Genomic DNA, 15,679 nt, shown 5'->3' on the forward strand with positions numbered 1-15,679 from the left:
TTAAATGTTTATTGGATTGATTTAATGGATTGGAGGCTAAAGGGGATTGATCTGAGAGATGTTATGGAAATTAAATTAATGGGATTTGGCAAGTGGATGTGGGATGGGAGGTAGAGGAAAGAGTTAAGGACAACACTGAAATTAAGAACCTGGGTGACTGGAAGGATGGTGGTGCCTTCAACAGAATTATTGGAAGAGGTGAATATGACTATTATTAATAATGATTTAACATAAACTTATTTAAAAAATAAACCTTTGTGCTCCTTACTTTAGCTGGGGGGTTGTAGTTTCCATTCTATATTTAAAATACTAATTAGCTCTTTAACCTTTGTTTAAAGATGCTCGATTGCACTTTATCCTTAAAACCTCAAAGTTCCTAAACCTTAATTTCCTCAGCTGCAAAATGAGAGGTCAAATTAAGGGACTTTTCAAGGTTCCTTCTGACTAAATCTACAATCTTATGATTTTATGGTAGATGGAGTAGGGATGTTATACAGTGTACTCCTAACAGCTCTCCTTTCTATGGATTGATAAGATTTACAAAGCACTTTCCTCAGAACGACCCTGTGAAATAGGCTGGGTATGTATCTTTGTCCTCATTTAACAAATGAGGAAATTTGGGTGAAATGACTTGCTCAGGATTAATAGCAGCGTTTTACATACTAGTTTAAATCCATATAACCCTGGATAGAGGTCAGGCGCTCTTTCTACATCAAGGTACCTCTGATGACAGTTGGATATGCCCCAGCTGCTAGAGTATTTTCCAGGTGGCGTATCTTGCCAGTTCTTAGAGGCTAGGGTTTTGCACTGGGTGCTCAGCATTAAAGGTGTGAGTAAAGAGGCAAGAGGGAATAATTTTCCCCACGTTGCAATTCTTTAGGAAGAGGAATTGTTTCTTTGAGTTGCAAATTTTGAGCGTGTAATTAACAGAAATTAGCGTACATTGACCCTGATGTCCCATCCCAAACCTTTCTTTTAGCCACATCATAGCATAAAAAACCAAGCAGGCCTTCCCCAGAGCCCCGCCCCCAGGGTCTGCTCAGTCATTGCTAATTTGCTCTGGGTCCTCCAGATGGGGAATGGTTCTGCCCACTCTCTCGAATCCCTAAGAGTGTACGGAGTTGGAGGTAATTTGAGTCTTGGTGATTTCTGGCCAATGATCGCATTCTACGGATGAGGAGGAAAGAGGCTAAGACGTACGTCTTTTCCAGCTCACCAGGGACCGGGAGGGAAGGACTGCATTTGTCTCGTGCCGGTGGAAGGAGGGCAACAGTGCTGCGACCCTCTCGCGCCTCTTCTTGTCCCTGGCCCCGTGGAGTTGGAGCATCACGCGGCAAGTGGGCCGTGCGCTGCTGGCACAGCTGGTGGCTGCCTGGGGCGCTCGCTAGCTCTAGTTCGGAAGAAGCCTCGTGCTGCAGCAGCTAGAGCCGCGGCGCACGGCCATCGCCCTTCAGGACGCAGCATGGCCAGCCAGCCCGGAGCAGCCGAGGCCGTTTCCTGCCAGGTACATTGGGTGAGGGTGTTTGAAGTGGGAGGAGTGGGGGGTAGGGGGCTAGGAGGGTTAGGGGAGATTTAAGCTCGTCCATCTCCCCAGTCTTTCTTGCCCTTGCCTTTTGCCTCTCTGCAGCCGCTCCTGCACTCATCCCAGTTTCCCTGCGCTGCATTCACCAAGACATCATTTCTTCTACATTTCTTGCCCAAGGGTACTCCCCCCCCCCGCCGCCCCCAGTCTCCTACCTTCACCCCTTAAAAAAAACAAAAACAAAAATCTTTTCAAATGGTCCTCATCTCCCAGCCCCTACAGCAGTAAGCAAGAAAATCCTGGAATTCTGTGACATCCTTTTTTGTCCACAAGGTTAACGCTGGTGTGTTGTGGCTCCCAGTTAAGCTCCGCTGAAAGCAGCTTTTTGTGGGGGTGGGGTGGGATGCAAACGTGATGAATCTCCGAGATGGTAGCGGGACATCCCCCGGGTGGTGCCCGAGCCCCTGGCGCTGTAAAATTTTCCCGCACCTGTCAGTAGCTTTGAGAATTTTGGGCATTGCCTATTGCTTCATTAGGCTCCCATTCTCTGGCTCCCTTACCTTTTCCCTCCTTCCCTCCCACTGTTGCATGTCAATCATTGATTAAGGAATCTCTAGATCACCCGATTCCTTTGAAGATCTCCCAAATCACACCCCTGAAGAATAACCAATTTTATTTGGTTTGGAGTCCTGTTCCCCAAAACGCCTTCTAAAACATCTATTCTTTGTCATTGTGGCCACTTTCAAAGGTAGGTCTGTCATTGTATATATCTTGATTATTGATTTGGTTTCCATGAGTCTGTATTCAAAACTACTGGCTTGGAGAAAACGGAGGAAAATAAAGAGGCCACCACATCCTTTTCTACCCTTTCTATTGTGCTCCAGTGTTTAAAAGACTGAGCCTTTCCCAAGAGGATGCTGGTTAGATTGTTTAAGACTAAATGAAACCATTTATTCTGATATAAGAAAACCAAACACAAACCTGGCTTCAGTAGAGCAAAACTTAAAATGTAACAGTCCCATGGAAGTCAGAAGAAAAGCTAAATAAATAATATGGATTGTCCTGGAGTGGTGGCAGCAGTGTTGGTTGGTAGAACATAGTCAGTGGAAACATCACAATCAATACTAGGTGGAAATGAGAAGATAGAACAAGTGTTCAAGGTTTCATTTTGCTTTATGTTTCTGCTAAATGGTGTTTTCTGATTTTTATGGCCCCTCCATGTCTTGATTTTGCTGGGGACTGGACCTTCTGTGAAATTTTTGCTTTGACTTTAGCTGATTGGATTCTGATTTCTTCTTTTAGGACTGTAATCATGAATGCTGTGGGACAGGAGAACTAGAGCAAATGGCAGAGACTTTTAAGGTAAGATGCCTACAAAGGCTAGATATCTGAAATATCACAATATGCCCATTTCTTGATGTGGGCACGTTTTCTCTGTGCAGTCAAACAATAGTTTGGAGTTGCCAACATATACAAACACTAAATCCATTAGAGGGTCTCAAATTAAAGTTTTGTTGACTTCAGAGTCATTTTGGGATAACATTCAAAATGCTTGAAGTTATGTTTCATCTCTTATTTAAATAAACATTTTTTCTGTAAATTAAATAAATTTTTAAAAGGATTTTGCCTGGTTACATAATGAATCCGATTAAATTAACCCTTGTTAGTTAATCCAAGTCAAACACATGATTATTGTTGTTCACTCTCTGACTGTTTCATGACCCCATTTGGGATTTCCTTGGCAAAGATACTGGACTGGTTTGCCATTTTGTTCTCCAGTTCATTTTACACAGGAGGAAACTGAAGCAAGTAGGGGTAAGTGACTTGCCCAGGGTCCCACAGATATTAATTGTCTGAGGCCAGATTTGAACTCCGAAATGTGAGTCTTCTTGACTTCAAGGCTGGTGCTCTATCCACTGCATCAGCTAGCAGCCCCTATAAGTCTTAGTTCTAAATTTTAAATAGTATTTTAAAAGAAAAACTATTATAATTTTTTCCTTGCCCCTCCTTTTTTTTATTTTTATCATTTTTATTTAAAGTTTTGAGTTCCAAATTCTATACCTCTAATGTGTTAGATCATTGTGTTGTTGAGAATAGCAAAGTCATTCACAGTTCTTCATCAGACAATTTGCTCTTACTGTGTACAATGTTTTTCTGGTTCTGTTTACTTCACTGTGCATCATTCATGTAAGTCTTGCCAGGTTTTTCTGAAATCATCCTGCTTGTTATTTCTTATAACACAATAATATTCCTTTACAATCATATGCCAGAGCTTGTTTAGCCATTCCCCAGTTGATGGGCAACCCTTTGATTTCCAGTTCTTCACTGCTATAATTATTTTGTACAAATAGGTCCTTCCCTACTTTTTTTCCCCCATCTTTGGGATGTAGACCTACTTGCCCCCTTATTTTATTTTATTTATTTATTTTTTAATTGCCCCTTTATTTTAAAGACCTTATCTACCCAAACAGCTTTTTTTTTGTGAGGATAAAATGAGGAAATGTATTTTAAATTTAATTGAAAAATGTCAAATATCCTAAAATAATGTAGTGATATTTTAATGACTACTATTATATGAGGGGCATGCCTGGAGTTAGGAAGACTCTTCTTCCTGAGTTCAAAATATGACCTTAATACTTACTAGCCATGTGACCCTGGTCAAGTCACTTAACCCTGTTTGCCTCAGTTTCCTCATCTGTAAAATGAGTTAGGGAAAGAAATGGCAAACTACTGCAGTATCTTTGCCAAGAAAACCCTAAGTGGGGTCACCAAGAGTCAGATATGACTGAAAAAGACTGAACAATGAAAAACATATGAGGCCTTTTGTTTTAATTTGTTATCCCTCTTAATGTTAGTTTTCTGCCCAAGGATACCTCTAGCACAGGAAGGACAAGGTAGGAAAAAAGGCAAAAACTCATTTCATTCCATTTTGTTTTTTGTCTTAAGCAACTTTATTTAAAGAAAAACAAAATGGTTGGGTATGAGAAACTAATATTACCAATCAATATTTGTAATTAACTGTGAATTTAATTATGAGTTATCCTTGTTTCTCTCCTGGTTTCACTGAATAGCTGGAATATGGCAAGCCTCTAACCCCGTATTACTCACTATGTTACAATAAAAATAACATAATAGTAGTAATGCTAATTATGTTATTCACTTAAGGGGGGGCTCAAGAAAAATCAGATGGTATTAAACATAGCAAGTCTTAGATCCAGGACACTTTGGGGATGGAAAATAAACATGTTTCTGTGGAATTCAAATTCATGACATACAACAATGAAAAAAACCTTGAAGCATAGAGGAATTAACAGTTTGAGGACTCTTAGAGGTCATCTAGATCAACCCCTAGTTTTGCAAATAAACTAGGATTCAGAGAATAAAGTGAAATACAGGCTAGACAGAATTAGTGGCAGATTTGAGTATGAATGTAGGTCTTCTGCAGATTTCTCTGTTCAGGTATTCTTTTCATCATACCACTATACTTTGTGGCCTTGTGACTCTCTGTCTCTCTGTCTCTTTTTCTGTTTGTTTCTCTTTTTCTCTCTCTGACTTTCTGTGTGTCTGTCTCTGTCTCTGTCTGTCTCCATACAGACATATATACAAAGAAATGTATACATATGTGTATTGTGTATATATTTATATATACATATATACGCCAGTGTGTTTTCAACTGAGAGTCCTTTTTCTGCCATGTGTTTTCCCCAGCACTTTCTTTTCATAGCATCTGATTACCCAACCATTCATGATGAAATAGTAAAAATAGTAAAAATTTTATTTTTTATATAGCCTGCTCTGCCAATATTTTCACTGTGATTTCACAGTCCACTCATTTTGACATTCCAAATTTTTTCCAGAAGCATATGGCAACAAGCATGTAGATTGTAATCTGAGCAAAGCACTTGAAGCATCTGAAAGAGATAGATTAATTATACAGGAGAAAGTATCTTATTACAACTACTTTGAGCTAGGGAAGGAAATCTTAGGATGTTTGAGACAGAAAAAGTGAACTTAGAGACAATCTAGTCCAACTCACTAATTTTGTTGCTGATGAAAAGGAGGCAGAGAAAGTTAAATTGACTTGCTTCAAATTAAATAGCTAATAAGTGACAGGATTGCAACTTTGGATTCCAAACCCACTGTTCTTTCTCCTACATACCTTGTTAAAGTGTAGGAAAAAAGAACATTATGACTTTTAAGAACACTAATAAAAAGAAAGACCAAGATTTAGAACTGGAAAGGAACTAGAAATTCATCTAATTCATTTGCCTCATTCTACAGGTGAGGAAATTGAAACCCAAAGAGTAGAATGAATTGCTTAAGGTAACATGGTTAGTAAATAGCAAAGCCCAGGTACTCCAACTCCAAATACAGTTCTCTGGGCCTGGAGTCAAGAAGACTTGAGTTCAAACTTGGCCTTAAGACTCTGACTAGCTGTGTGACCCTGGGCAAGTCACTTAACCTTTGTTTACTAAAGTTTCCTTGACTGTAAAGTGGGGATAATAACAGCACCTAACTTCCAAGGCTGTTGTGATGGTCAAATGAGATAATATTTGTAAAGTGCTCTCTACTTACACTTAGGGACTTAATAAATGCTTGTTTGCTTCCTTCTTTTCATTATACCACACTAAAAGTGACATGCAGTTTTTTAAAAGAGGTAAATGATTGCTTACTGAATACTTGTTATGCATTATATCTTTTTCCAAGAGTTTAAAAGTGACTTTGCTGTTCTTCAGTGAATGATTTTAGTTTACTCTTAAATTTGACTCAAGAATGTAAGCTATTTAATTTTATTTTGTTCTTTTTTTTTGTTTTGTTTTGTTTTTTAGGCAATTGGGGTTAAGTGATTTGCCCAGGGTCACACAGCTAGTAAGTGTCAAGTCTTTGGTCTGAGGCCTGATTTGAACTCCGGTCCTCCTGACTTCAGGGCCGGTGCTCTATCCACTGCACTGCCTAGCTGCCCCTATTTTGTTCTTAAACAGTCTCTTTTTTGAACTCTAATATGATTCTGTAGTATATGGTCTCTACGACTGCAGGAGACTATGCTGATAAAGGGAACTGCAATTTTGGATCAAATTCTAAAATCATATCCAGGTCTGCCTTTCCTTAGGAGGTATGCTTTAGAATGTAACTGAAAAAATGCCACCTCCACATGATAACTTCCTCCCTGCATTAAGACTTCCTTTCTTGGATGTGACATGAGGCTTTCCTTTGCATGTATCTAATGCAGGCCTGCCTAACATAAGGCCTTTGGGTCACTTGCAGCTCACCAAAAGATTTCAGGCAGCCCACAAAAAATGTAGAGGATGTAAAAGAAAGTAAAGATAGAATGAGTGCTTTGGCCATCTCCCGCTTAACTTGCCTTCCACTTGTCACTATTGTGCCTGTCTTGTAACATGGCGGGTCAGTTGCTACTGTGCACTTTCTCCTGTTTGTGACATCACCAGTTGCAACTAACCATCATCAGTCTGTCTTTAGTCTGAGAGGAGTGATTTCGTGATAAATAAAAATCTTAAATAATAAGTATAATTAATTGAGATTTCCCTTTTTAAAAAATATGGTTTATTTGCAAAATAGTTTACTATTAATTATACGTTTCCTTGGAAAGTGAGCCACTAAAAAACCTATCTGTGGCTCAAAGTTTAGCCTATTTTAATTTTGGCCCCTACCTACTGCCAAGTTGTGCAGGTCTGATCTAATGCCTTACTGTTAGCAATTTTTGTGTCTGTTTCCCCCACTAGAATATAAAGTCAATGAGAGTGACTCTGCTTTTTAAAAAAAAAGTTTGTATTCATAGCAACTAAAACAGTGCTTTGCACGTAACAGTTACTTAATGTTTGTTAAATTGAACATAAGGAGGAGCTATAGGAAAGTTGAGATTTACAAAACATTGGCTCGGCCCCTCTTTAACGTACAAATAGATTATTTTAATTATTTGTTTCCAAAAGGAGTTACTAACTGCTTCTTTTATATAGCTAATGTTTCTAATGGTTTTCAAATGTGGTTTGATTATGCTTTGACCTTTGATCTAGATTAAAGTTTTAAAAGCTTAGCTTGGGTGGTCCATATGGTGTAATCAATGGAAAGGTCATTGAATTTCGGGTTAGATCTACTTTCTTAGTGCTGCCTTTAACTAGTTTCTGGCCTTTGTACAAGGCATTTAACTTTTCTGGCTCTCATTTTCCTCATTTGAAACAGGGAGATTGGAATAGATGATCTCAAAGGTCCTTTCTCCTCTAAAATTCTGTGATCCTATGATTTGATTGCATGAAATAGCTAGGTGATGCAGAAGGTCGGGTACTGGATTTGGAGTCAGGAAAACCCAAGTCCAAAACCAACCTCGCACACTAGCTTAGTGAACTTGGACAAATTACTGAACGTCTTTTTCATCTGTAAAAGTGAGGCTAATAGTAGCATCTCCCTACCTTCCAGGATTGTTGTGAGAATAAAAAGATATTTGTAAGGCACTTTGTAAAACTTAAAGTGCTATTTAAATGCTAACAAGTTATATATAAAAGCAGAAGCCCATAATTATGCGATATTCTAGGTTCCTCTTTATTAATGGTTTAAGCTGACAAGAATGCTATGGGAATGATGACTGGACAAAGATTCATATTATCATAATAAAAACAACTTATACTTACAGAAGGTGGTTAGGTTTGGAAAGCAATTTCTTCACTGCAGATCTGTGGAGTAGATAGGTAGTATTATTATCCCTACTTTACAAACTGCAGGAGAAAGTTAATCTGACATATTTAATGATATGCATAACCCTTACTGAGCTACATGGTAACTATGCATAGATGGTAAGCATACAAGTAAATGCATGCAATTAGAATTAATTTTGCACAGCCAGACCAAGCCTTCCTGGGTTCAGCTCTGGGGAGGGAAGAGGATAATAGGGCTGATTAGAATACTTCTCTGCTGTGCCACAGAAGAGCAAACTTCCCAAAGGGGGTGGATTCCCTACCTGGAAGGTATAAGGTTGGTTTAGAATGAAAGCTCTGCAATGAAACAATGGTCCCTAGCTCCTTCTAGTTAGGCTCAGAAAGAGAAGTGGGAAATTACATGAAGCGGAAAGCCTCTCAGTTCTCCTCCCTCTGAATCCCTCCAAGAAGAGATTCTTTTGTTTTAATAAACGACCCCTGCTAAGGGTCAGGGCATAAAGGTGTTGTTTCATTGGATGGTAGATTGAATTAATTGACCTTTAAGGTGCCTTTCTATTTTCTCTTATATCTGAAAATTCAAACACAGTGCCAGGTTTTAGGAAATCAGTCTGACAATATAAATTCACTATGGGAATAGGCAGTTTGCTGGGGGTGGGAGGTTGAAAGGGATGTTCATGTTTACATTAAGACTATTTGGAAGTATCCATTAAAGTCACTTTTTTTCCTTTTTTTTTTGATGGGCAATCGGGGTTAAGTGACTTACCCAAGGTCACACAGTTAGTGTTATGTGTCTGAAGCTGGATTTGAATTCAGGTTCTCCTGACTCCAAAGCCAGAGCTCTATCCACTGTGCCACCTAGCTGCCCCTTGAAGTCACTTTTGAAGGGTGCTACAGTGGTGGGAATATGTAGAGTAAGAGAATAGCAGGAGAGTACTGGACTCTAGGGGTAAGGAGTATGAGAAAGGGAGATCTGGCAGAGATCTGGCAAAGGTAGCAAGAAGTGATACTGAGCAGGGGCAAAAAAAGGAGGATTTAGGATGTTTTCAAAAACAAATTCCACATAGAAATTTTGTCCAGAGCAGTTTATTTCCCTCTTTATATTCGAGGCTGAGTATATTTATCTTGAATGCCTGTGCATTGAAAGTAGTTTGTTGAATGAATACATATTATGTAAAGTATCTTCACATAGAGGGACCAAACCATATAGCTTTTATAGAAATCTGAGGGCTCTATGGGGGGAAGCAATTTAGGGCCTTTCTTTAAAGCATATTGCTCACAATGACAGTATCTTAGAGGTGAAAGGGACTTTAGATGTCATCCAGGATGTCATCATCAACTTATAGGAATAGGAATTTCCTCCACAACTTCTCTGACAAGTGATCATATACCTCCAATTGAAGATCTTCAGTGATGAAGAGCTAACTACCTCCTAAGTCAGTCAATTAGTAATAAGTCAATAAGTTATTAAGTGCCCACTACATGTTAGGCACTATGCTAAGTGCTGGGGATACAAAGAGAGGCAAAAACCAGTCCCTGCTCTCAAAGATCTAATAGTCTAATGGGAGATAAAATGTGCAAATAACTGTGTACAAACAAGATATGTACAGAATAAATTGGAGATAGTCAACAGAGAGAAGGCATTAGTCAGGATGAAAGGAATTGGGAAAGGCTTTTTGTAGAAGATAGTGTTTTAGCTGAGAACTTGAAGGAAGCCAGGGAAGCTAGAAGGAGGAGATGCATAGAGAGAATTCCAGACAGGGTCACTTGGACAGCCTTTTTTGACTTTGCCAGTCACTTTAGGACAGCTTTTATTATTAGGAAGTTTTTTCTTATTCCCCAAATTAAGCTGAAATCTGCCTTTCTGTGATTGCTGCCCATTGTTTCTAGTTCTGCCCTCTGGGGCCAATTAGCAGAATAATTGAAATACTTCTCCCACAGGACAACCTGTCTGATACTTGAAGATAGTTATCTGGTCTCACCTAAATCTTGTCTTGTCTAAACATTACCACTTCCTTCAACAAATTCTCACAGGCTGTGGTCTCTAGTCTTCTGGGTTGCTCCTCTCTGGAGTTGCTTCAGCTGGTCAGTGTCTTGACATTAAAATGTGGTGCCTAGAACAGAACACAGTGTTTCCAATGTGGTCTGCCCAGTACAGAGTACAGTGGAAAGCTTGTCTCCCTGGTTCAGGACATTATGCCTCTAATGATGCAGCCTAAGATTCCATCAGTGGCTGCCATGTCACACTGTTGATTCATATTGAATGTGCATCCCTGTAAAACCCCATATCTTAGTTATCCTGTAAGGCCAGATTTGGGAGGCAGGAGGAAGAAAGGTAGTCTGTGTCCCAAAACACATCTACCCAAGACACATTTACCCATTAGTGTCAGAAACTTAATGAGAAATTATCTTAAATTTTGGGGAAATGAGCTGATCAAAATAATAAATACTGAGATGTACTGAAGATCTGGTTGTTTTATGTGGTTGAAGGGGGGGGAAGAGAAGTCAATTAAAGATGGGGTCAGCATGCTTGGCTAGCTTATGATACTGTGGGGCCTTTGGGTAGCCAGAGGGCAGCACAAAGGCACTAAGCTTTTGAGAGATAGACAAGGGCAGCTGTTACTTATCAGATTATTATACTCTCCTCCATTATCTGTTTTGATGGGAAGGATAGGCCAGTCAGCTTCTATAGTCCTAAAGAGGAATTTCCTTCTCCATCTTCTAACCCTGAAATAGGAGCTACTCATTTCTTGTTCTGTCCTGTTATCTACCTAATTTCCACTGGAGGAGCCCACCCCATTGTAAAACCCCCAGGTCAGATGATGTCTTTGGTTTTGGTTTATGAACATAGTAGAAAATCCTTATGTGTTAACTAATTTTTAAGCAAACATATCCTGCTCTTGCTTCCTCTGTGTGTTTATGTCTTTTCCTGTGCTAGAAATCTCTTTGCTTCCTTCCTTTGTCCACCTCATCTACCTATTAAATTTTTACACATCTTAGAGCTAAAAAAGGGGCCACAAAATCCAACTATCTGATCTGAAGCATAAATTCTGTTTATAAAATCCCTCACGAATTTTCACCAATCTTTTTGCCCAAGGGTCTTCAGTACTTAGAAACCACTTTAGGAGCTCCCCAAAGCAGCACTTTCTGATAGCTCTAATTATTAAGAAGTTTTTCTGAATTTCTAAGTCCAGATTTGCCTTTCTAGAACTTCCTGGTGTTTCTAATTTTATACTTTAGACCAAATAGCAAAAGTCCAATTTTTCTCCCACATGACAATCATTCAAATACTTGGGGCCAGTTTGCATGTTCCTCCTAAATTTAGGTTTGAATATCCTCATTCCCTTCAAGGGGATTTAAAGCCCCTTCATAATCCTGGTTGTCCTCCTTTGTTCAAGTTCTGGGCAGTCAATGTTGCAACTAAAGTGTGACACCCAAGAATTCCAGTAAGATGACTGCATGAGTCATTAACAAGTCTAGCCTGCCTTCATCTTCTCAGAATAGCAACAGCTACATCAAAGAAAATAAAAAGGATGTTGACCCCCACCCTCCCCCCACCCTCGGCTGTCTCCAAAGCAGTAAAGAATCCTCATGGGGAAGAAATGAACAAGCAAAGAAAAAAGGCCCCAGTACAATCAATTAGCAAACATTTTTGCCTGCTGTATGGGAGACATTGTGATTACAAATTTAAAAGGCAGATTCTCTGCTTTTAAGGAGAACATTCTCCTAGAAGGATATAGCATGCTTCCAGATAAGTACATAGAGGATATAGGATAGAGTTCTAAGAGGTGGAAATGAGAAGGGAGAACATTTCAGGCTGGAGGCTCAGTCTGTAAAAAAAAAAATAAACGAACAAGGAGGTAGGGGACAGAATGTCCTGTATGGGGAGCACCAAGTGGGCAAGAGTGCAGAGTGTATGGGGACTTGCAAAGTGTAATCAGGTTGGATGGATAGTCTGGAGCAAGATTGTGGAGGGCTTTAGAATTCAAGAGCATTTTGGCCTTGGTGTAGTAGAGAGGAATATCAATTTGGCACCTGTGTAGGGGAGAGACAAATGTGAAGAGGCTGTTTAGGAGGCTATTACAAAAAGTCTAGGGAAAGATGATGAGGACCGGGACTTGAGTGCTTGTGGTGTGAGTTGAAAAAAGGAAAAAAAGATGAAAGATGTTGAGGAGGTGGAATTGCCAGAACTCTGTGACATATCCATGCATGGAGGATGAATTTGCAGAGGAGGGTTTGACAGGCGTGAAGAGGACCGTAATAAATATGTCACATTGAAGCCCAAGGAGGAGACAATGTTCAGAAGTGGGGCTGATCAGCAGCAACATATGCTTTAGAGAGTCAAGAAGGATGTGGAGCAAGAAAAGACCTAAAATATACAAACAGAGGGATCATTGGTGATCTTGGAGAGAGCTGTTTTAGTGAACTTTCAGGACAGGTGAATGGGAGGTGAAGAAATGGAGACAAGTATAGACAGGTTTTTATAGCAATTTAGATGTGAAAAGGCAGAAAGGTTAAAAAACAAAACAAAACAAAAAAACCAAAAGTTTGAGGATGATGATAGTATCAAGTGATAGTTTTTTTCCCCTTTAAAAGTGGGGGAGATCTGGGCAGCAGGGAAAGAGCCAATGGGTAAGGAGCTGTCAGTCTTTAGGGGTGAGAGATGATCAAGAGAGGGGAAGGGATGACACAAGTAGAAGGAATACCATTGGGCAAGATAAGGCCACATCCTCTGAAACCGGAGCAAAGGAGGATAGGGGGATGTCTACTCCAAGCAGGTGAAGATTTCCCCAGTGGGATAGGCAGATGAGAATAATTTGTTCCAGCCCTTATAAAGGCAACTGAAGCAGGCACTGTGAAGTGATTAGAGTCTGGTCAGACATTAGAGATGCCAAGGTCATCCACTGCGTTGCTTGACTGCATTGTCTTGATTTTTGTCTTGCCACTGGTCTTTAACCACTCTGGAAGACAGAATGATGATGGCTTTGTGTAGCTCTGCCTCACTTAAATCCTATTCATAAGCAAGTTAAGATCTGTGATGTCCTCTTCAAAAATGAAGGACTAACAACAAAAGATAGGGTGTGGGATGATGTCAAGATGCCTGAAAGTGTTGGATTGGGAAGGAGAGAGAACTTGGACAGATGGGTTCAGATTTTTTCAGTGAAGTATGAGATGAGGTACTCTGTTTAGAGGGAGGGTGAGGTGATAGTGTTGGTGGATTGAAAGGGAAGGTTTGAAACAGTCACTGTTGAAACAGTCACTGTTGGAACAGAAGGAAAGAATAAGACTGTGACATCAGATATACCTCTGGAAGAGAGAATAGATTATTTCAGAAAGGCCTCTATTATAGGAGCTTTAGTACAGAAAACTGTTGGGAAAACTAGATTGCAGGTTGTCAGGCACAGAGATTAGATTAACATCTTATACTATATACAAGTGTAGAAATTAAGTAAAAAAATCAGAGGAAAATGGACAGTCACATTTCTCATATTTTAGTACCAGTCATGACATAGAGAATATTATTTCCATTGTTGTTGTGCTGTTGTTGAGTCATTTTTTCAGTTGTGTCCAACTCTTCTTGACCCAATTTGGGTTTTCTTGTCAGAGATAGTGGAGTGCTTTGCCATTTCCTTCTCCAGCTCATTTTGCGGATGAGGAAACTGAGGCAAATGGTGTTAAGTCACACAGGGTCACAGAGCTAGTGTCTGAGGCTGGGTTTGAACTCTGGTCTTCCCAACTCCAGACCCAGCTCTCTATCCACTTATGCCACCTAGTTGATGATTTCTATTACTTAATATGTTAAAAAATATTTTATCTTTTATGTACATTTCTGTGGTCTCTCCTTCATCTCCAGAACTGAAGGGAACTTGTAACAAAAGTACGATTAAGCAAAACCAGTCAATATTGTGACCTTGATTGACAAAATAAACATTCTGCCCTAGAATGTTAGAAAATGAGATGCATCATTTTCTGAGACCAACATTTTTTAGAGTTGCTCATAGTTTGCCTTTTTTTTTTTGGCAAATAAAGGGCCCTTCATGTATTTGACCCCTCTGGAATACGTGCATAATAATACCATTGGGTCAAAGGTTATGAACATTTTAATGACTTTATGAGTGTAGTTCCAAATGATTGTTCAGAATAGTGGGATAATTTCACAGCTCTAACAGTGCATTAGTATCTACCATCCCACGGCCACAGTAACCAAAACATTGTCTGTTACTAATAGCATATGCAACATTCACTACCCATAGTTCTCAACCTCTCCAGTGAATTAAGAAAGGAGCAACTTCTCATCTATTTTTCATGGCTAAGCTTGACCATTGCAATTATAGTTTAAATTAAATTAAGTTTAATGTTACTGTTCTTTTCATTTACATTACTATAGTCATTATAAATATCGATGTCCTGACTTTATTTCCTGTACTTTTGCATCAGAAGACATTGGTCATTTCTTCTAGTGTAGTAATGTTGTGTCTTGTTCATGAATCACAATTTGGCAGACAATTTTAGATGATTTTATGTAACTGTTTAGGAGCAATGTACTTTGGTTTTGGTGGGGGTGGTGGGGTATTCATTGAGATAGACCTGCTATGTCAGCATGAAAGAAAACTATCATTAAAAACAAATGGGGTATTATTAGATTCATTATTGTAACTCTTGTTCCAGGACCTCATTCTTGACAGGATAGGCCTAGGTGTACTTCAAAAAAATTTTTGTCTTGGACTTAAAATTCTAAACTGGACAAACATCAAATAAAACAAACATTTCTATATACACAGTGGAACAGCAAAAGAGGATTGTACATGCAAATTTCTGTTATATACAGCTTTTTATTTTAAAGTTTATAATAAATGCAGTATGTAACTTTAAAAGCTGTCTGTCCTGCTTATCTGATTCCTTCTGACCTTCCTCCTATTCTCTTCTATTCATTTAAAAAATGTTGCAAGGACCCTTTTTTCTTTTCTTTTTTGGCAACCTTATCTCTAGCTTCTTTCTCCCACCCACCCTCACATTGCAAAAAAAAAAAAAAAAACACAAGCAGAATCCTTGTAACATCATAGTCAGGTAAACAAATTCCTACACTGATTATGTTCCAAAATGTCCATCTTATTTTGTATTTTGAGTCCATCTTTAGGTAATTTTTTTGAAAATCATTTATCTGGCCTGCTACTCCCACCCATGTGGAACCTAGGAACCGTAGTACCAGATACTTCCCCAAGTGTTCAGTAGCTCCCTTTGTAAGTCTTCAAACTCACTAGGCTTCAAAAACAAAGAATAGGTTTTAGATATAGAGTAAAAGAAAATGAAAGAATTCACATCTGACCCATAGAAAGCTGAGAAACTGTTTCTCTCCAGGGATTTGTAGAAAGCCTGTGACATAACAGGAGTAAACTTAGTTGGGGCTCCAGCAAAGCTCAGGGAGGATTTTTGTCCTATACCTTGATATTTCTTCAGTGAATTGCCCTCTCAAAATGTTGCTTTTTCCAGG

The 15,679-nt window shown here is 39.2% G+C and overlaps 1 protein-coding gene across 1 annotated transcript in view; it reads left to right on the forward strand.

The window, feature by feature from the left end:
* Positions 1–1,432: 1,432 nt before the first annotated feature.
* Positions 1,433–15,679, forward strand: part of BCAT1 (branched chain amino acid transaminase 1) — a 71,014-nt gene continuing 56,767 nt past the window's right edge. Inside the window, exons 1-2 of the mRNA XM_027838757.1 lie at positions 1,433–1,504; positions 2,825–2,884. Coding sequence (XP_027694558.1) covers positions 1,463–1,504; positions 2,825–2,884 — 102 coding nt within the window. The 5' untranslated portion in view covers positions 1,433–1,462. The remainder of the gene's footprint in view (positions 1,505–2,824; positions 2,885–15,679) is intronic.

Source organism: Vombatus ursinus, unplaced genomic scaffold (assembly GCF_900497805.2).
Source record: "Vombatus ursinus unplaced genomic scaffold, bare-nosed wombat genome assembly UNPS02014830.1, whole genome shotgun sequence".
NCBI lineage: Eukaryota > Metazoa > Chordata > Mammalia > Diprotodontia > Vombatidae > Vombatus > Vombatus ursinus.